Genomic DNA, 20,763 nt, shown 5'->3' on the forward strand with positions numbered 1-20,763 from the left:
GCTTTATTGAACCTGTATAAAAGCTTCCAGGGTGCTCTAGTCTGTGTTGTTCTTTCCAACAAGAAGCCTGGTGTAAATGTGGCGGCAGCTGAATATACACTTCAAATGAAGGCACAGGAGGTGTTTGAGCACATTTCTGCAGTAATGAGAGTCAGCTTTCCATTTGTTCAAGTGTAAATGTGGTCTTGGTTTTCCTCAAAGCTTCCCTTTGTTTCACCAACTTCATTTAGAGAAGGGGAAGCCTTTTGATTTCCTGGTTCTTCAGAAAGCTGGAAACAGTGGCCCTTGCAGATTGATCAGTGGTGGATTAAGCAGAAATCTGCCAGTAGATCCTGTTTGACCTGCTGCACAGGGGTCCTGTTCCAGGGGTGCTTTTGACTGTGGTGTCAGGGAATGCAAAAGTGGGACTTAACTGCTCAATTACTCTCCTGCCTTTAGCATGTACTGAATGTGCTGATTAGACCTTCTTTGTAATTGTCGCTCTTTCTCTTTAAGCTGATTCCATTTAGGAATGTTGCTTCTGGTTTCTGAGTCAACATCGTTCTTTAGTCCCTCATTTTTAAGTGGTGAGCTCCATGTCTTTGCTTGTTGCCTGTGCTCAGAATGAAAGGAGCTTCTAAAATAACCACCTGATGGTGAGTTTGGGAACGATTGCAGCAAATGTTTTGAGATTAAACTTTGATGTCCTCAAAAGAGATCCTTTTGATTTTTTTCTTGTGAGAAGAAATATTTGACTTAAAGAAGGAAATCAACACTGTTATTTCACTGTTTGCTTGCAGACCAGAGTGCTAAAGGTAGAGTAACTTAAGAACAGAGCTGCCACTCTCCCTGGGCATAATTGAAGGGTGTGTAGAAAATGTTGACTGTCAGAGAGAACGCCTTAGTATCTATTCCTGTTTCATAAGTTTCAGTTAAGAAATAACTGAATAGAATAGCCTTGCTTCAGTATCACATGCACTTCTTTTGATCGAAAATGTGGTGATTGCAATCCATAGATCTGGCCATGCTCCTTCTATTTTACTGAACTTGTTCAGTGTTTCTATACTCAGTACAAGGAAAGATTATTTTAAAGCAATGAAATAACAACTAAATTATTTGGACCCATTAGAACTATTTACAGTACAGTAAAGCAAGATAAACCCTATAGGTAATATGGTACTACCTTAGCATTAGGACTATTCCTATGGTAATGGGTTGTCTTCTTTACCAGATCAGTATTTCTGACGCAATTCAGAATCATGTACAGCTGTTGGTGCCTTCCAGATTTTTCCAGTGTCCACAGCATGGCTCTGCCTAGATAAGCAATTGTCTACATTTTCACATTGCATCAGTAGATGTCACATACTGCATATGCAACTTCCTTGTATGGTAGCTCAAAGATACTGGCACAGAGACCCGGCATGGTGTGGTGGTCAGAATGTTAAACTGGGACTCAGGAGATCTGCCTTCCAGCAACCACTTGGCCATGATCCACGTTCTAGTCTCCTCTGGGTGTTTTGGTGCCAGTCGCTCACTCTCAGCCCAGCTGATTTCACAGGGCTGTTGTTGGGGGGATGAAATAGAGCTGCTTTGGATTATTCACAAGAGGAAAAAAAGCAGGACATAAATGCAGTGTAATGATAACTTTGTGGAATTTTTGTTGTGTTCCTTTGAGCAGGAATCTAATAGTGATTCCTGTGTAACTCTGTTTATTCAAAATAATTTTGCATCAACTCTGGGTTTCTTCTTGGGAGTAACTTGTGCAAAATACTTCCATTTATCTATGTTTAGTAGAATAGATCTATATTAATAGAGAAATGTTGTAAAACAGCTGAAGCAAATACCATGGTGGCTTGGGATAACAGGAGTTATAGTCCAAACCATCTTGGTTGTGGAAAGCTGGTCAAAGGAATCCTCAGAGCTGTGTAGAATGTATTCCAATCTGAGTAGTTCCAGGGCCAGAAAAATGCCTGTTTGATGGAAGAGTAGCTTTTCATACAGTTAGTCGTACTGAAATAATTTGATATATAATTCAATTTTTTTCTTAAGGCAAAAAAAGAGATTAGGCTGTTCCCCAAACTGTCTGGCAGTCTGGGGTGAGTGCCAGCTTAGAGGAAACGGAAGAGCTCTGTTTTATAACTAATGATATCAGTTAGAAAAATCAGAATGGCTGTCAAAGTAGAAAGTTATTTCCAGTGCAGGTAGTTCTTGTAAACTTCATGTAATTGAAGTGGCTGAGAGTGGGGTAAGGCAAAAGGAAGTAGATTCTGATCTAAAAGCTTGAGTTTTTTGTTGTGAGAAGCATGTGTTTTGCACTATGATTAGTTTCTAAGCAGGAGAAACAAGACAGAATAGTGTTGCCACATTTACATGTAACTCAGGAAGAGCTGGTGTTGTGCATGTTCGTTACAGCTTCAAAAAGAAGGAATCAAGTATAATGAAACCTGAGCACCATGAGTATTTAAACAAGATTGCAGGGCTGGGGAATGTGTGGCCCTTCAGTTAAAATTGGACTGTAGCGCCCATTAACCGTAGCTACCATTGCCAATAATAAGAGATTATGAGAGTTGCAGAGCAGCAACAGCTTCTGGAGGGACACATATTTGGCAGCTCTGATGCATTGCAAATTATGGCTTTTTGCTGATTAGCATTGAGCAGAAAATCTGGTTGCACATCTGTACCTGGCCCATATCCTGGTAGAATGCCTTTCAGTAAAATATCTGGAAGGACTGCATGTTGCAGGGACCGTCTTGGAAGAAGGACCAGGACTAGGATTTGCCTTTGTTCATGCGATGCTAGGCTACCGTGAAGGAAAAGGCAATCATAAATCAGTATGCCAGGATGCTGCTGCTGCTGACGATATGCTTTTACCCTACCTTTTTTTTCTTGCAAGGAAACTTAGGAAGCTAACAGAGCTCTTAATTCTGACAACTTCAACCCTTTGGTTAAGCTGAGAGCCCATGACTGGCCTGAAGTCTCCTGTGAGTGGCGTCACTGATTGATCCATCCTTCTCAAAGTTCCATAAACTGAATATATGCATCCACAACTGTGTAAATTAAACAATGGGTGCAATAAATTTACTCATTCCCATTTAAACCAGTAAGACTTAGAAGTTCCTACTTTGCCTTGATTGTGCCAATTTATTTAGAAACTTTAGAAAAAGTTTCTAAAGAAACCTGACATTAAACAGGTTCTTGAAACAGCAACACAGGCAAATCCAGCCCTCTACAATCAAAATAGAAATGAAAAATGGGAAATCATTATTTTCCTGCACAGAAAAAAAGTTGCACGGATAACTGATCCTGTTCCTTAAGATTATTTTAGCACTAATAGTTTACCACAAACTGAACCTTAATTTTGAAATAACAGCATATGCTACTCAAAATTAATTATTTAAAATAGAATCTTACTATACAGGTCTGACAGTAGATTAAAAGTATATTTACTACTCACTGAAAACCATTTCCATAAAAAAGAATGATTTATTTAAAACTATAACAGCAGGTGCAGATTACAAAAGATGTGCTCTAGTTCCACTAGCATTGCAGTGCTGAGGATCACAAGGTTATTTCACAGAATCATAGAATAGTAAGAGTCAGAAGGGGCCATGAAGGCTGTTGGGTCCAATCCCATGCTGCTACAGGACACAATTTACACCATCCCACTCAGACGGCTGTCCAGTTTCACCTTGAATGTCTCTAGTGTGCAAGAGCCCACCACCTCTCTAGGCAACTGGGTCCACTGCCATATTACTCTGATGGTGAGGAAATTTAATAGAGTAAATGCTATAAATCTGTGTAAAAGCCCTTTCAACCATTTCTAGGCCTCATCCTGACATACACACAGCCGTTACATCTAGAAGAGAACACAGCAGAGCATCACTGTTTGCCATCACCACTCAGGTGTACCAGTGATTTACACCTGCTCATCATCCAATGTGATACCTGCATCACCACTCTGCAGTGCCCACCTACATTCTTCACAGGACAGAGACCAAGTTTTTGTGCAAAACAAAAAACTGGAACAAATCTGACATCAGAAATGGCAAGGGCCAAAAATCAATGGGGTAGATCATCTCCAATTCACAGGACACTGTCACTGACATTCAGGTTTCCATACTGGAGCAAATATGCTTCAAAAAATAACATGGACTTCCTGAATGATAATGATAATTTATGAAGAGGCTCAATCTGTCACTTGTTGCTTCGATGAGGATAAAGCTTTCTTATCTGTGACTTGGTTTGCTTGTAAAGACAACTCAATGCCCATTGGCTGTCATGCACTAGAAAGAGAAAGTGAGTCCTAAAATGTGTGTAACCTGAAAGTACTTAAATAATCTTCAGCTTCTTGAGAGCCAGTATGGTGTGGTGGTTAGATTGTTGGACTGGAACCTGGGAAATCAGTGGGAAATCCATCCTGGGCTAGTTTTGTTACTGCTGTTTTCTAAGTATGTAAACCACATTTCAGTTTTAACTCAACCTTCAATTTCATCACATTTATTTGAAAAAGATTAGAGCATTTAATTTGAAATATCACTATGAAACAGTTGTTACCTCAGGTTTTTATTCTGAGAATATAGTCTAGAGTTGGAACTTTTAACACATCAATCTGAACATTATCTATTGCAATGACGTTAATTTGCTCCTTGTTGATTTTCAAGCTCTTGCATATTTTCACATTCTTCTGGAGGTATGAATAGTCTTGTGTGTCTTTAATCATGCTGCCATTATTGTTCAGCTTTTAAACTGCTTGTTATATGGTCAAATCTTGGTTTCAGTGTAGCTTTACCTGTGAACTTCACAATTCCTAATTAGTGTATGCAGCAGTGGTGTATTTTTATTTCTGCTGCTGTAACGCAGCTTTGGGATAGTAAAGCAAAGGGTTAACTAAGCTTGTTAGCCTTGGAATTTTAGGTAAGCATTCCAACCATGCCTCTTCTTCCAGTTCAGATTCAGCGTCTGAAATATCCATCTCTGAATGCTGAATTTTGGGATGAGCAGTTCCACTCCCTACAACTATAACCATTTCCATTAACATGAATTCATCCTGCGTACTTACACAATCTTAATACTACAAAAACAGTAATGCGGATTAACAAGCAAAATTTCCATGTTTAAATATTTATATAGCTGGTTGAAATTTCAGAAGCTTCATTTTGCAAAATTGCAAACACATTTGGTCTCTTATGGTCTGTTACTATCATATTGTACTCTGGCTAACTACTTACACAATCTCTTAATTTTCAAATCCTCCACAGTCTTCTTACGTTAGCCTGAGCAACAAGTCCTTCCTTTATGTCTGTTGAGATGAGAAGCTGGGGATCACCCTGCATTATCACACCATGGATGGGATCTCTTAGGTTGCGAGGCTGGTGTTTTATATTCTGGAAGAAGCCCATACAACCCAGTTTGCACAACACACTAAAAATAAAGTGGATTCGGTCTGGAAGTGCATCTTCTGAAAGCAAATTAGACTTAGTCCTGCTTGACATAACATGCAGTTTCTCATTCCTCAAGCTTTGAAGCTTGAAAAAACAACTGGAGCAGGTGCAATCTGCTGCTTGGGTGTTTACTCAGGAAGTGTTTCTGTTCATGCTGTGCAGCTAACTAGTAAAAAGGCAAAACTGAAGCTGTGTGTGAGGATTTTGTTGAAATCAGAAATCTACTACAAATTTCCAAATGTTAGCCTTGTAGTAGTGGACTTTAATAAAATGCTCATTAGATTCAGGCATTCTAAAGTAAGAACATTGGCTTTTTATTTTAAAGCTCTGTGCTTTTTTAGTGCACATACAAATTGCAGTTCAAGGACGAGTAAAAATAGGCTGCTAGCACAAAGGAAAGTGTCTGCTGATGGATTCATTTCTGTAGGACTAAGCTGTGCAAGATGGCACGTTTGACAGAAAGTTGGAGAGATTTCAAAATACACAGTGCAATCAAGGACGTGTGTATCTGTTTGAATCGTGGTTGGGTTGCCAAAGGCCTGCTCAACAGCACTCCCAGTACAGAAGAGATGGCCTTTTCCCTGAAAGTAAAAGTACATTGCTCGTTGAAGATTAAAAGTGATTTTGTGTCACATTACCTTATGTCTCGTCTTGTTGGTTCTCATTCATGTCTTTGTAGGGCCAGAGGAACTAGAAAGGATGTGTGCGCACATACATGGAGGGTAGAAAAGCCTAGCATTTAGATTTTGGTTTGCTTCAGCTTGTTTGCTGAACCTCCTTTCCCTGTATAGGATATTTTTAGTCAGGCTCAGTAGATAGTACTGTTAAACCATGCATGATGGCAAATGTTGGAAAATAAGGTTGATTTCCATCTCACATCAATTAAAATTATGATATAAATTTTCCTAATGCCACACAGTTTTCCCAGTTCTAAAAATTGCAGAGGTTCAACTCTCAGAGACAATTTCCAAGTCAAGAATCAAGTATTAGAACTTTCCAAACATCTAGTGAAAATTCCATAATAGTATTAATTAGTATTTTCCACAAAACTTGCTAACAAGACAAGACTTCATTGGTACAGAATGGATATCTTTAATCTCACATATAGCATTTGCATCCAATTTTAGGGTCAGACAAAATGCAGACTAATGATGGATCTTGAAGCAGATGATTACAGTGTTTTTACTTTTACAGTGGTACCTTGGTTCACAAACTTAATTCGTTCCACAATTCTGGTCAGGAACCAAATTGGTCACAACCCGAGTCAAATTTCCCCATAAGGTTCAATGTAAATAAGGTTAATCCGTTCTGAATCATAACTTTATGTTATACATAAAGGACAGCATGTAAAAGTTTTAAATAAATAAATATGTATTTTTTTTTTAAACTACAAAAATATGAGCCACGTCCCCAGGCTGTGGGCCAAGCTGCGGCCACCTCGCCGAGCCCGGGGGCGGATGGGCCAAAGCAGAGCAGGAGTGGGGCTGCGGTTCCCCTGCCTCCTCTGCAGCCTTCTCAGGGCAAGCCGCCGCAGCTGTCGAGCAGCCGCCATGCTTCTCCCCCCCATGGTGGGGACAGGCAGGGGGCACCCTACTTGGCCGGCCTCAGCCCGCAATAAGCAGCCCTTACCTCCCTCCTCATGGCCCTCTCCCAGTCAGGGGAGCCATCCCACGCCCACCTCTCCGGAGCCGGGTGAGTGCCTGCGAAGAGACCTTCCACCGGCTCAGAAGCGGGGTGGCGATGAGGATCTGGGAGGGCTTTGACCGAGGCGAGTGCACCCTCATGGCTCCCCTTATGTTGTGCTTTCCCTTTTGGCGGGCGGCGTGGTGTCATCCTGGGCTTCTGCTGCGTTCGTGAACCGAGGTACCACTGTATATTATTTTTTCCCCAGAATCATTTCACAACATCAAAATCAAAATAAATCAATGTATTTTTTGTATTTTTGTATTTAATGGTAATTTATTATGTACTATTGTATTTCAATGTATTTTATCATGTTGTAAGCCGCCCCGAGGTTTCGGCAAGGGGCGGCATAGAAATGTTATAATAATAATAATAACAATAATAATAACAACAACAACAACATACAGAAATAGCAGTAACAATTTATTCAGAAAAGAGAAATCAATAAGCATTGTAGTTCTAATCAATATTGTGGCAATATATCAATCACAGTATAATTGAATGAAAAAATATCTGGCTCGTTATCACAATAGCAAATCCCAAATATTTATTTTATTTAAGAGGCAAGTCTATATATGTTTTGACAGGGGAAATGCTACAACTGCCATGCTGGCTCAAGAATATTATGAGTTGTGGGACTTCTTTTTTAAAAATTAACTTTTTTTTTTTTTGCATTTTTGGCATTAGGATTGCATTCTTATTTATAATTCATAGACTACTTTTGATGGGGCTGGGTAGAGCTTCCAAAGGCAATGTACATAATAAAAATAATGTATTGATAAAATAGTAAAATAAACAAAAACAGTAAATGTAAGAGAAATACTAAACGTATGAAAAAGAGTTTTCTTAAAAGCACGAGACCAGAGAAGAACTTTCCAACTTCGCAGACATCGGAAACAGAATCTACATTATATTAGCATCTCTTCCTTTTGCCTTTCCATCAATTACTGCACATTCAGTGTCATCTGATGAACCTTCCAGGAGTGATATCCCCCCCCCCCATTTCATCTGTTTTCCATGGGGAGATAATTCCTTGCTTTGTGATTGCATTTCAGAATGCTTTGAACAAAAATCTCGCTCCTTGATCTTAGGATGTCTTTTAAAAAAACAGTGTTAAAATGTAGTTTTGTAGTTCACATAGAAAACTACATTTAGCTTGATAGCTAGTTCATTATTTTGTGATATTTTGCCTTATCCTAAGAAAAAAGTATTGCCTATCTGTGCAATAAGTTTTTTCTTACAGACCAGCTACATTTGCTATTTTAGAATGCAAAACTACCTACAAAGTGCGCTCAAATAATATCCTACCTCAGAATAAATTCCTTGTATTGATATTAGCCATGATATCCAGTTCAGGGCCCTTCACCCTGATAGGCAGAGAGCTTTTCTCTTATTGGAGGGTGTTCAAATATGGCCCCTTACTTCACAGGTAAAGGCATTTCATCATGTTTGCCCTACAACTATCAATATCCAGAGCCAAAATAGGCAAGAGATTTTAGGAGCTGGAAAGTGACAAGTTGCTTTTCCCTGTTTTAGAGGTTGCACTTGTTTAAATAATATGAACCTCTTTTTGTTTATTTCAGTAGGAGTGTTTATTGAAGTCTATCTTTTATACCATTTTCTTTACTAGAACTGCTGGCTTAAATAATGAAGTTGGAAGGTAAAAAAAAAACTTATAGCTGTATTTACAGCTCCTTTTAAAGATGTAATTCCGTCCTGATCCTAGCAGATGAAATGGCTTTACCTAAAAAATTAAATCAGATACTTTCTGTTGAATTTGTTCCAGGTTTTTGAAAGGTAAATTCTACATTAAGATACATTTTCTGATACATTTCTAAATGTTTCCTGGTCTCATTATATTGTTTTCATATAATATTTATTTATTTATTTATTTATTTAGTATTTCTATACTGTTTGATTAGCATAAAGTTCTCAAAACGGTTTACACAATCACAATACTGATTCTTCTTTCCTCTTTTTCATTTTTTTTGACAGGAAAAAAACCCATAAATACAAAACTTCACAACAACAATAATAAAACATAACCAGAATACAATATTGATTCTTAACCATTTAAAAAGTACCAAGAAATCATAGTGTCCTTCTTTCCACTTGGCTGGTGGAGCTTAAGAAGTAGCTTCAGGAATTTCTTTACCACTTTAATTGCCATATGTTTCATTTTTTTCTTGCAGCAGCAGGATGGAACTGAATGGCACCAACATCTTGACTAATGAACCAGAGTGAGCAGCACTTGAACTGTGATTGTTACTTGCCTGGACTATGAACTGAGGCTTTGGCTATAATACCTGTTCCAATTGACTCCAGAGAGCTGGTAGAACAGTCATGGCATTCTTTACTCCATGGAAGCTCTCCTCTCAGAAACTTGGCTTCTTTCTGGTGACTTTTGGTTTCATTTGGGGAATGATGCTGCTACATTTTACGATCCAGCAGAAGACTCAGCATGAAAGTAGTTCAGTGCTTCGTGAACAGATATTGGACCTTAGCAAAAGATATATAAAAGCACTCGCAGAAGAAAATAGGAATGTGGTAGATGGACCTTATGTTGGAACTATGACTGCATATGGTAAGTAGGTTTTCTAAAATAGATAAAAGGTGAAAAGGTATTGAGGTTGTTATCAGAATTATTTTAAATTAAGTTCAGTCATCTGTAGTACAAGACCTTTTATACAATAGCAATAGTCCAATCATGTCAGGATGTAGTCACATGCTCTGAAAATAAAGGAAACATGCATACCAGTTTCTTATTTTTTCATATGTATGTTCTGCCCCTCTAAGAAGGTCAGGGCAGATTACAAGTTTGTTTCCTGCCTTCACAACAATCCTGTAAGGTAAGCTGAGTGTGTGTGACTGGCCTGAAAACAATTAAAGAACTTTTTATGGCTGAGTCAGGATTCAAACCCAAATCTTCCGAGACAGACTGCAAGCTAACAACTGAGGATGCTTGCATATATGGATCTTCTGGGGGTTTCATGGAAGGGAATCAGAAGATGGAAGGAAGGCAGATAAGTGGCTGAAAGTGAAGAGCCTTACTGAGAGGAATAATATGACCGTTTGTTTGCCCATCTCAAGACAGAACTAAATTGCTTCATGATATGTCACCACTGGCCTCAGTGATTAAACATAGATTTCAGGCTTGATGGCATCTGGGGAACTTCAGCATATGTAAAGTGTGTTTGCATAATTCTGTTTAGTGCATCAACAGCAACTGTTCCTTAGTTAATTTGATCCATTAGCTGCCATTTAGACTATTGCAATACATTCTTGTAGAACTACTTTTCAGCAGTGTCCGGAAGTTTCCATTGTTGCAAAATGCTAACCAGTAGACAATGTTGTGATCATATTGCCCCAATACTAAAATTGGGGTTGCACTGGTTGCCAGTTGTTTTTTCTGAGTGCAGTCAGGCAGTGGTTTGAAGATCTCTCACTTCCTTAAGACCTGACTACCTGAGGAGCATCTTGGTTAGTTATTAAAATCAGCAGGAGGCAGATCAGAACAGTACCACCACTTTTGGGTTCACTTCTGAAGCCTCTGGAAATGGGTTTTTCTTCTGTTGCCCCCAAAGTCAGGAACTTACTCTCTCTGGTGGTAAGAGTGTTGGACTGGGGATGTGGAGGTCCCCACTCAATGACGGAGTTCACTGAGTGACTTTGCACCAGTCACACCACTCTCAGCCTAACCAACCTCACAGGGTTGTTGTAGCATAAAATGGTGTGGAGAACAACTATATAAGGCACCTTGGGTTCCTGGGGTATAAATTCAGTGTAGTACTAATATTAATTTAGGATTGTAACTGGTTCCCAGGAATAGGTCAATGTGTTTTTTAAACTTGACTTCTGAATTGTTATGGTTTTGAAGGTTGCTTTTAGTGTTTCACTTGTTGCCATCTACATATTCTAGCTTCTGAATTATTTTGTAAACCACCTTGTTTAGTTGGTGGTTAGTAAATAAATAAATGACATGGGCATGGCAGACTTGGAGAGCTCTAGTCTAAGGACTGATTCACACTTTATGGCTCATAGAATAAGGTTTAAAACCATGTATGCATGGTATCTCTGTAAGAGCTAAACTATTCTACAGTCTCCTGTTGAATGTAGGGATGAGCAAACATGCTGTGTTCATCCTCATTGAAGTTCTCCAGTTTTTTCTTCAAAGCACATTTCACCTTGTTTACATTCCTGAATAAGAATGCAGTTTCTTCATTCGGGAGAAATGTACATTTTTGAAAGTGTGCAATTTTTCCAAATTGAGAAATTCGTTTTCAAAATTGCAAACTTTTCATGACTGAAAATGTGTACATTTAGTAGCAAAAAATGTGAAGATGCAAATTTAGGGTGGGTTTGCACTAACTTGTACTTGTGCATGTACACATATGCATAAATACACATCTTTGGAAGCATAGTGTATGTTGCACTGCTCTGCCTCTTGGGAAGGCCTGTTGATTGGCAGTCAGTCGTGCTATCTGTGAACATTTCTGCCTATTGCATCTGCTTGTAACCCAGAGTTGAATTAAATTTAAAAAAAAACTTCATTGCATATTCCAAAAATAATAGCTTGCCTACATTTCAAAGTAGGACATTTTTTAGTAACCGGAAAGCTGAATTAGCATCTTGACACATTCCCTGTGCACAGGGACTGCATTGTGCTTCCTGTTCAAGTAGCACAGCAAGATCAGTGTGGAGGTGCAACAGTACTAAACCAAATGCAGCAACAGTGTATTTTTGTTTGAGGTTTCCAACACCGAAGAAAAAGAAAAAAGGTTATTTCCCTGACTCATGGCTATTCATGGGAGCAAGGTCAGCCCCACAACATCTACTGTCTAGGGAAAGAGCTGTTGTTTGCTGTGATAAACAAGGCCAATTTGCCACAGGAGCTGTATTCTAAGTGTTCCCTCCCTTCCCATCTGTGTCTCTAAGTGTCTCTAGAAAGGCTGGAGTCTCAGTCTGATGCAGGTTTACACATAAAAAGTCCCACAGTTCCCGGCAATCCCCAGCTGGCATAGGACTGTGCCCTAACATAACTGCGAGCAAGAAAACTGTCTTAGACACAAGTATACACAGGACTTTCCAGCTTCTTAAATGTCATTATAGGTGGTTGTCCCTAGCAGCAAGGAAGCATCTTCCACTCTGTGGTCAAGATGTGGTATTTCAGCAGTGTTTTTCTATTTTTATAGGGGAAATTTCAATGTGAAGAAGAAGCATATTAATAGCTGGCAATGACCAGAATGAGCTCAGCTTTTCCACTGTCTGAAACTCAAATACTAGCCTTTCATTCTTGCCAGGCAGATCCTTATTTTAAAAATGTTTCAGTTCATCATTTCCAAGTCCTTTTCCCTAATAGCAAATACATAATACGCAGTGGTGTCAGGCCAGCGGCTGAAAGGCGCATCGCATAATGGAGAAAAACATTTGTTCTGCGGGTAAGTCATATGTTACTTCAAGGCACCGTCAGCTAGACTCTAGCAAAGGCTGAACAGGTTGAAAGCAAGGCTGCCCACTGCCTGGCCAGTCAGCCATATGATAGACCCCTGCAGAATTATTTCTGGGCATAATTCAAGATATTGGTATTTTTTCCATAAAGCATGGATGAGCAACTTGTGTGGATCCAAAGATTACTTTCTCAGTAGAATCCACTGGGGGACATACCCCACAGTGCTGCTCACTTTGCTGCCAAATTCAGAAGCACAACAGATGCAAAATAATTCACACCTTTCCTGTAAAACAGTGCATGCCATTTTTGAGAACAAAATTGAAATCCCAGGAAATTTCTGGGAGCATGATTTTGGTTTAAAAGCCAGTCTTTTTTTTACAGAATACAGATGCTGCCGTTGCTGCCTCTGCCACAAACTCTGCAGAAGTGGTAGTAGGGAGTGATGGGGCCATTTAAAGGCCTGAATTCTTGGAGCCAAGACCTCCCAAGGAGTATTTCTCCACATATGTCTCCTCACCAGACAGTGTGCCAAGTCAATGCTGACTGGAGAGCTCTGAGAAGCAGTCTTTCCTGTGGAGGGGCATTCACACTGTTGGGCTGAGTGAAGTGTAGTATCTTTCCTAAGTATGACTTCACATTTTTAATACTTGCAGACTACAGAATTTAAGTGGTGCTCTGATTTGCTGCATCATGTGAACTGCCTGGAGGATTCTTTTGGGGCCAAAACACAGGGTTCCAGTATATATAAAAAAGGATTCCCTATTTTTATATGGCCAGACAGGCTGAGCACCAGTATATATCCCGCATCAGCGAATGCTGGAACACTGAGGATGGTCCAGTGCCTCCAAATTCTTATCCGAAGAAATGGTCTAATGCCTAATTAACAAGCTCTCAACAAACAAGGATGGATATGTCAACACAAATACTTAACTCCACAGGGACCCAGTAGTAAGCTTTTCTGAACTGCCAGATGACGTTTGAACTGTGTTATATTTATTAAGGAAAACAATGCCATGGCTTAACCAGCATTGGCATCTTTGTAGATTAGTTACAAATTCGTGGCTCTGAGCATGCTTCAGTAAGCTCATTAACCCCTTAAAATATAACATGGCTTTATTGAGGAAATTGTATGAATGATATTCTAGAAGGGTAGCCATGTTAGTTGTAGCAAAATCAACAAAGGTGTGTAAGTAATTTCACATTATTTCAGTGTTGCATCTAAGTCATAAAGCCATCACAGTGCAGTATCTGCACTGTCACTGCATGAAACGATCTCTGAAATCTAAGTTGCTTCTTGTGCAGAGCTCTGCAAATCACAAATCAGTAGCTTAAGGTAGCAGCCAGATGTGGAAGGATCTTGAGACAGAACGTTGTAATTTACAGTTCTGAATTTTTTTCCAGAACTTTTTTTCTTATTTCAGTCTGTCTTTTTAAGGCTGCTATTTGAAGCAGAAGATCAGCATGGAAGGCAACGTTTTTTGTTTTTGTTTTTTGTTTAATTCTTCCACTTGTATTTCTCCCTGCCCCTTTTAGTGGAATAATCAGTATGTTTGCAGAATTTTTAACAGACAGTAGTGTGGGAGGTGGGAAAACCAGTGTTTTTAAACATGAAGACATTTTAATTAAAAGATACATTAAATCATTATAATGGGGCATCATTTTATTCAAATAACTTGGCTGCAGAGAGCATATTTTGCCTGATGTACTTGGCGGAAGAAAAGCTTATGCTGAATATCTTGGAAAACTGCAGCCTGACTGATTAGGGAAGAGATTCCTTTTATTACTATATGATACTTCTTATTTCTTTTGACTTTGTTTCCAGTGTGTGGCTGATATTGGTTCATCTGTGCATTGCTAATATCATTTAAGAGTTTAATCACCTTCTTAGGTTTCACATTATTTACAGCTTCCTTCAAATATGAAGAGTTACTAAGATAGCATGCTATAAATACTGATGTTTGGTTTTGGGGGGTTTTTTGCACAGTATGAAAGGACTAAAGACAACAATTCTCCAGACAAACAGTTACTTAATTATAAAAGCAACATCACAACTGAGTATTTTTCAGGTGATGAATCACTCCCCAGCAAGGGAGTAGTTACCTGAAATGATCTTTTCTTCTGCAGTTCAGGGTATTCTTATTTATTTAAAAAACATTAAATATTGTATATGAGAAGTGTGCTAAAGGCAGTTCTTTCAATTAAAAGTGGAAAACCTGCTTATGTTATTTTCTTAGCATAGATTTAAGTGAAGTCTTTGCTTACTCGTAATTAAAAGAGGGAGGGTAAGAGAAAGAAAAACACAAAGATAGCTCCTAGTCTGGAAAATTCCTAGTGTAAAGCAATAATTTTCTTAATTGCTTGGATGTTTACCATTCTCCTTGAAATGCAGTGTGACACTGTGTGTGTTCCCTGTACTGCTGGTATTCACTTTCTAACCTTTCTGTTTGTTTTGCCAAAGGGCAGCTGCCTCTTTTCAGCCTCTGCAAAGCTAGCTGCCTATTACTTGCTCACCTTGCTTGAACTTACAATAGCCCTTTTTCTATCACCATCTTATCATTAAGAAATCTTATTTGGTTTGTCTGTTCATCTTGTCAAAGGAGAGGGGCTCTGATACTCCAGAGCAGGCTTGCACACAAGTTAGAGCTTATACCATTCATTTGCTGCTTAGGTATCTTCTTCCCCTTCACTGTTTGGAATGAAAGCACCTCTTTAGAACAGTTGCCAGAGATGCTGAGGTGCCATGCTGCTTTTGTTACACCTTTGTCTCAATTTCTGATAAGATTCTGCTGTTCCTGTGAGTGCATTTGCTGGAGAGGTTGAGGTCACCATCCCCTAGGCAGCTGACTATGGCATTGCTTTGTGGTTCAAATAACAAGTAGCCCTTGTTCTGTAACTCCTGTTTGTCTGAGACAGCCTGTAGGCTATGTTCACTCATATGATGATTTTACTGTGTACAGTATAGCAAATCAAGTAGCATTTGGATTAGGATAGCACTTAAATAGAACAAAGGTAGTGAGTGGTGATGTGCCATTTGCTTTTCACCAGGAGCAGAAGTTTATCCCTTCTGAATTTGAGCACTTAGAAAAAACTGGTAGGATAATCGGATGCTCATAGTTGTTGTGAAAGCAAAATCTGTGTTCAAGGCTTGTGGTTCCTATGGCCATGGATCTAATCTGGTCTGCAGGGTTCCACATAATGCCCATAGGTTCATCCAGATCCTGCCCCCCCTCCCCGAAGCAATCCCTGTGAAGTGAGAGGAGTCAACCAGCCCTGTGAGGACTGTTTCAGTGGCTGGCTGAGCATTTTCTCCATTATGAGCACCAGCCAAGCAGCTTCACATGGAGTGCTGTGCCAAGGCCAAGAGACTCGGTCAGCTCCAGGACAAGTCTCCTAGTGCCAGCTGAATCTTCCCTTTGTGATGAGAGAATCACAGAATCCTGTGCATGGAGAAGAAAGAATGGGCAAGAGGATGATGTCAGTGAGTCTGGTCATACTACTAACACCATCTGGCCCACAGGTAGGCTAGTGAGGAGCGGTGCAGCTCCCCACCCACGTGAGACGGTTCTCCTGCTTTCTACCCCGTTCCCAAGTAGGAATGGAACTAGGCATCTTTCCTAAGGTTGTTTTTAAAAATAAAACATCCTGCCCAAATCTGTACCTTGATTGCTTTGTGGTTTAGGTAGCTATAATTGCCAGGACTCCTTGTTATGCTTGTACAGAGTTTAGTAGTGGTGAATCTGGCTAGAAATTTGGATTCTTAGAAAAGCCATTTCCTCCCTCAACCCAACAGAATAGTTTCTGTGGTAGAGTGTCAACTCAAGTGGTGTTTGCTGAAAGTATAAAAGTCTGAGAGGATAAAAAATGCTTTGAATTACAGGATAAGATAGATTCCTATTCTACCCTAGCCCTATGATGCACATACAACTCATAGATGTTTATTACTGCCTGTGAAATTAATTGCAGTTGCCTGTGCTTAATTACAGTTCAGATCAGTTTAAAATATGAGTGGTGGCTTTGGAACTGAATTTGGAGTAGGAAAACTGTAGTAATATATGGCTAATACAGCTTTTTTCCTTAAGTGCTCTAAATGTGCCACATTACATCACTTATTTTTAAAGCTATATTTACTGCTATGCGCCATCAAGTTGTCTCCAATTATGGCAACCCTATGGATGAAAGCCCTCCAAATTGTCTGTGCATGACAGCTCCAATGAAGTCATATTATTGGATTAGTGAGGGAAACTGAAGCTAAGAAATAGTGCTGTGCTTAAAGCCATCAAGTATTTTAATTAGTGTTCTGAGCATCTGAACAAGACTCATCCAGTTAATACTTCTAGCTAGGTATGCAAAGATCCAGCCAGAATCTGGCTCTCTTGCACTTGCTGGTCTTATTTTCCACATTTGGTCCTGGACTGGAAGCAAGCCAAGTAAAGATCAAGTCTCCTCATGAATGCTAGTGAACTCTTTCTTTGCTCAAAGTTTGCAGAGATGACAATTTTCTGGATAAAATATGCAAAGTTTACACGTCACATTTGTGGAAGCAGAACTGAGCATGCTCACTGGGCATGTGGGTTGTGGACAGCATGCGAACTGGCTTTGTGGATTCACCTGGACTCTCTTTCTGCCAGATACCCATGTGAGGCAGACCTGGGACACAGAGGATGCAGGCCAGAGTCTGGGGAGCTGAGGAAATCTGATGGATTCCCAGCCCCAGAGTGGATTCTTCACGCATCACTACTACAAGCCATTCTGCAAATCTAGTGCACAAAAATCCAATATATGTTTGAATATTAAGCATTTCTAATGTGATCGAAGATACATTTTTTCATAGGGTAAATATTTTCTCTCTCATCTGGCATTTCTTTACTGTACCAGCATATGGTAAGCTAATAGGAAATGTCATTGCTGTGTCTTGCAAATACAACCACATAAGCAGTCTATGGTAACGGCAAGTGTGTTTGGATTGATATGATTCTTCCTTTGAAGGGTTTTCTTTTTATGTCAAACCACAGTGCTTAAATGCTACACACACACACACACACACACACACACACACACACATTCTCTCTGTCTCTCTCTCTCTTTCAGTAGGAGAAAGTATGCATATGGAAAGTAGCATTTTGCCAAGTCTGGTCCTGCCATGGAACAAGGTGAAGTGATGTGCTACAGGCCGCATGATGGGTAGTGGGGAATAGATGAAGACAGTCCTGAATGGTGCAAGGAAACTGAAAAGAGCCCGCCCCAGCATGGTTCAGGAAGCACAATGTCTTGGACTGGCAATGACCTTTGGCTTCTGTTCACATACAGTGCTGCTCTTTGTCATCAGTATTGACTGGGCTTGCATGTGGTATACCTTCAGACTTGCATTATTTAGACAGGTGATGAGGATCTTTGAGGATCTTTAGGGAACACAGAAATAAGTTTGAAGTATTTATGTAAGGCTACTTTTACCTAACTGGGAATACTAACACTGTGTGTAATCATTTCTGTGTAATACTCAGCAGTTTTTTCTTCTTCCTTGATTCAGATCTGAAGAAAACACTTGCTGTCCTTTTGGATAATATCCTGCAGCGTATTGGGAAGCTTGAGTCTAAAGTGGAGAACCTTGTAATTAATGGCACAGGTGCAAACTCCACAAACAGTACTGCCACAGCTACTCCCAGTTCAGGAATAGCCGAAAAACTCAATGTCGCAGGTAAGTATAAAAATTGCTAGATTTTATCCTTTCTTTTTTTCTGTAAAGCAACATAAAATAGCCTAGGGACAATTAAAATTTTCATCTGAATTGTTCATGGTAATGAACATCAGTGTGGTTCAGATCACAACTGATACGGAAGTTATGGGAAAAAGACAAACTCATGGAAGAGAAGGCTATCAATGACTACTAGTTTTGAGGAATATGTATTACTGTCAGTATCAGAGGCAATATACAGTGGTACCTTGGCTCATGAACAAAAATTTCATGAAAATTTTGACTTGGGTCACAAACTCCACTTTGGGTGGCGACCAAGATCACAGCCATCTCCCCCCCTCCCCCGAGTGGGGAGATGACCACAATCGCAGTTGCGTTCATGCAGGGAGCACGTACATGATCATGGCTGTGCTGTGCTGCGCCCGTCTTTCCTGCATCCGTGATCACGCATGTCTCCCCTGCACGAATGCAGCTGTGATCCTGGCCATTTCCCCACTTGGGGTGCGGGGTGGGGAGATGGCCGCGATCATGCTGGTTGAGGGACGGGGGAGATGGCCGAGATTGTGCCCGTCTTTCCTGCAGGAGCCAAGGTTTCTTTGAGAAGCACCACCCCATCATAAATGTAACTAACAGTGTTGAATCTGATGAACGATAACGTGGTCTCTCATTTCCGGAGGGTTATGCAGCATACGAAAAAGCAAGTGACTATAGACAGATTTTTCACGAAAATTGGCTCTGCGGCTAAGAGGCAAAGAAGAGAGGAAACCCCTGCCTCCCCAATATCCTTACAGAGGGGGACTCTCCCTCAAAACAATAATCTCCCCAACCCCACCTAGGTTAGTGTTCTCCACTGTACAGTACTTTGTTGTTCTTTGTCACTTTGTTTCAAAATTTCTGATAAAAAAAATAGTTACAGAACGGATTAACCTTATTTACATTGAATCTTATGGGGAAAATTGACGAGTCACAACCAATTTGGGTCACAACCAGAGTCGTGGAACGGATTAAGTTCGTGAGCCAAGGTACCACTGTACCTCCATATGGGAAACGGGAATAGAAAAGTGTTATGACACTATTTCCTACTTGTGAGTTTCCTACAAAAAGCTGCTTGGCTACTTTGGGAATAGAAAGCTGGGCTAAAGATAGCCATGGTTTGATCTAAAATGGCTGCTCTCATGCCTTTGAGAAAAACTGAGATCTAGGATTTGATCCTGGATGAAATAGCTGACCTGTCCCATGTGACTGAAATTTGGTAGATGACAATGTAGGAGTGCTCACTTTGATCCAATTATGGCCACCATTTTTCCTAGTGGAGCAGTGGGCACGATCTAACAGACAAGGGGATGGAACTGCAGGAGTGGCCTGCAGTTCTATCCATTGAGTTGTTCTCTTGGCATTCCCCAAGAACTGAAGGCATGCACCTGGAGATGCAGCACAGAGACTGGCCAGTGATTCTGTTTATCTGCAGCCCACCTCATTATCTAGTAATCCCCTCCCTTGAGCTAGTAAAGGTAGGCTTTGGAGATAAAGTTGACTTCCCCCCAGTGTGTTTTGGGGTATTTCAACATCTACTGAGGTACCACAATGGAACAATTGCCAATTCTTTCCTAATGTGGAATAATTTTAGTTACCATCCTTGTGCCCTGCTTCTGTCATTCATTCACTTTATTTTGTGGATATCTTAATTTGTGGTAATTTTTACATTATTTTATTCTTGTATTCCTTCTATTTGTGAAATACCTCAAATTCTGAGTTTGGAAATGGTTGACCAGGAGAAAGGTTTAAAGATGATTCCTGTGCACCTACTAAATTAATGCAAAACTAGTCCATGCTGTGATGTATGCCATGTGATTGTCAACTATTTTCTATCCATTCCTTTTTCATTTGCCTTTTATCAACAGTATACATGTTTATTTTAACTGCTTCTAATATTTTAAAGGAAAAATATTTTATTCTTTTGGTGATGTGTTGGATATAGAAATATATCATTTCAGACTTTTAACATTACAGACTTTTAATGTTACTTAAAAACAAAGGTATTAGAGAAAACTACAATCACTCTATTTTGCAGGTAGGCTGCTTAATTTCATATGGCTAATCTCTAAGGCTTGCTTATCTTTCTTCCACTAATCTTCTTTAGTGATGCGTTTTGTGTCTGTGGCTTAGCTTGCATTCAGTCATGGATACTTGCATTAGTCAGACACCTGGCTCTTGCTTAACTGGTGTTTTGAGTTCACACTGGATTAAAGACAACAGAACTAGACCAAAGAGAGTCCTCCAACCCTGATATTTAATCCCCCCCTCCCACTTGCTGTGATATCTTTAATGGAACACAATTGTGTGTCTGTCTTTTCATCTATAACAGTGTACAAATCAAAGATTTTAAGTTTATGCTGAGAATTTGCCAGTTAAACTTTTGGGTCAGAATTAACAAAACATCAATAAAGGGGGATTAGTTTTTAAGTGACCGCGTGTCACAGATGAGACACAGGTCAATTTGAGCAATTATTTTGTCTTGA

General features: G+C 39.8%; 1 protein-coding gene across 9 annotated transcripts in view; it reads left to right on the top strand.

The window, feature by feature from the left end:
• Positions 1-20,763, top strand: part of MGAT5 (alpha-1,6-mannosylglycoprotein 6-beta-N-acetylglucosaminyltransferase) — a 161,679-nt gene that overhangs the window by 61,255 nt on the left and 79,661 nt on the right. For 8 of the 9 annotated variants that reach the window (XM_044438180.1, XM_044438185.1, XM_044438186.1 and 5 more), the window contains 2 exons: positions 9,296-9,687; positions 18,080-18,247. In XM_044438180.1, the coding sequence (XP_044294115.1) occupies positions 9,447-9,687; positions 18,080-18,247 (409 nt within the window). In that variant the 5' untranslated portion in view covers positions 9,296-9,446. Of the gene's footprint in view, positions 1-616; positions 636-9,295; positions 9,688-18,079; positions 18,248-20,763 lie in introns of those variants that run through there. The other variant, XM_044438188.1, reaches the window with a different exon arrangement.

The sequence above is a fragment of the Varanus komodoensis genome, unplaced genomic scaffold, assembly GCF_004798865.1.
Source record: "Varanus komodoensis strain SLA01 unplaced genomic scaffold, ASM479886v1 scaffold32, whole genome shotgun sequence".
NCBI lineage: Eukaryota > Metazoa > Chordata > Lepidosauria > Squamata > Varanidae > Varanus > Varanus komodoensis.